We start from the raw sequence: 827 nt of genomic DNA on the forward strand, positions 1-827 counted from the left end.
CTTCTCGCACTTGCAATATTTGCAATCCCCGCATTCCTCATGAAAAATTGGCACCACCAAATTCCCTTCTTTCATGTCATTTACACCTTCTCTCACACTTTCCACAATCCTTAAAATTCATAGCACACACAAATTGCCACAAGTGTTCTCACTTTCAATTCAATTTCATGCGATAGAACATATTTGCTTATGAGTTTCTTTTTCATAAATTAAAATCAATTCGTACAGTTAACTTTTATAAAAAATAAAAAATAAAAAATTAAAAAACTCAAAAGCTCTCAATTTATTTTATCTTCTTATTATCCAAAGAGGGTCCATTAATGTTATAATTTGTCATAGTTGATCAATATTTTTGTGTCCTACCCGGAAGCTTCACGGCCGAAAATCCGAGGATAAGCACGTTGAGCCTCATTCTTTAATATCCCCATAAAAGAAGGAAACTAAGAAGAATCAATCAACGATGTATTAGATAACATACTTAAAATTAATTGACATTAAGTGAAGTTGTCTAACAGATATATAAGCTGCACTCCAAGGATTGAGGCAGCCGATATGGGACTTAGGTATTTTCCAATACACCCCCTTCACGCCCATCACTTATTGGGCTTGGTGCGTGAACAACAAATGGTGGGTGCTCGTCGCAGCGGAAGCGAAGGCGAGGTCCCAGGAACAGAGTCTGGCTCTGATACCATGTTAGAGTGTATAATGTGAGAGGCCTAACTCAACCCCAAAAGCTAGCTCAAGGGACGAGGGAAAGAATATTTTTCTCTCTCATTTCGTTAAGCATCATTAGCTTATATAAAGGATTAACAGTACCTGAAAGTCTG

The 827-nt window shown here is 37.2% G+C and overlaps 1 protein-coding gene across 1 annotated transcript in view; it reads right to left on the bottom strand.

Moving 5' to 3' along the window:
* Nucleotides 1-827, bottom strand: part of LOC100789502 (alcohol dehydrogenase-like 3) — a 73,844-nt gene that overhangs the window by 36,743 nt on the left and 36,274 nt on the right. Inside the window, exons 4-5 of the mRNA XM_014773191.2 lie at nt 364-413; nt 87-109 (exon numbers count right to left, since the gene is read on the bottom strand). Of these exons, the coding sequence (XP_014628677.1) occupies nt 87-109; nt 364-413 (73 nt within the window). The remainder of the gene's footprint in view (nt 1-86; nt 110-363; nt 414-827) is intronic.

The sequence above is a fragment of the Glycine max genome, unplaced genomic scaffold (genome assembly GCF_000004515.6).
Source record: "Glycine max cultivar Williams 82 unplaced genomic scaffold, Glycine_max_v4.0 scaffold_49, whole genome shotgun sequence".
NCBI lineage: Eukaryota > Viridiplantae > Streptophyta > Magnoliopsida > Fabales > Fabaceae > Glycine > Glycine max.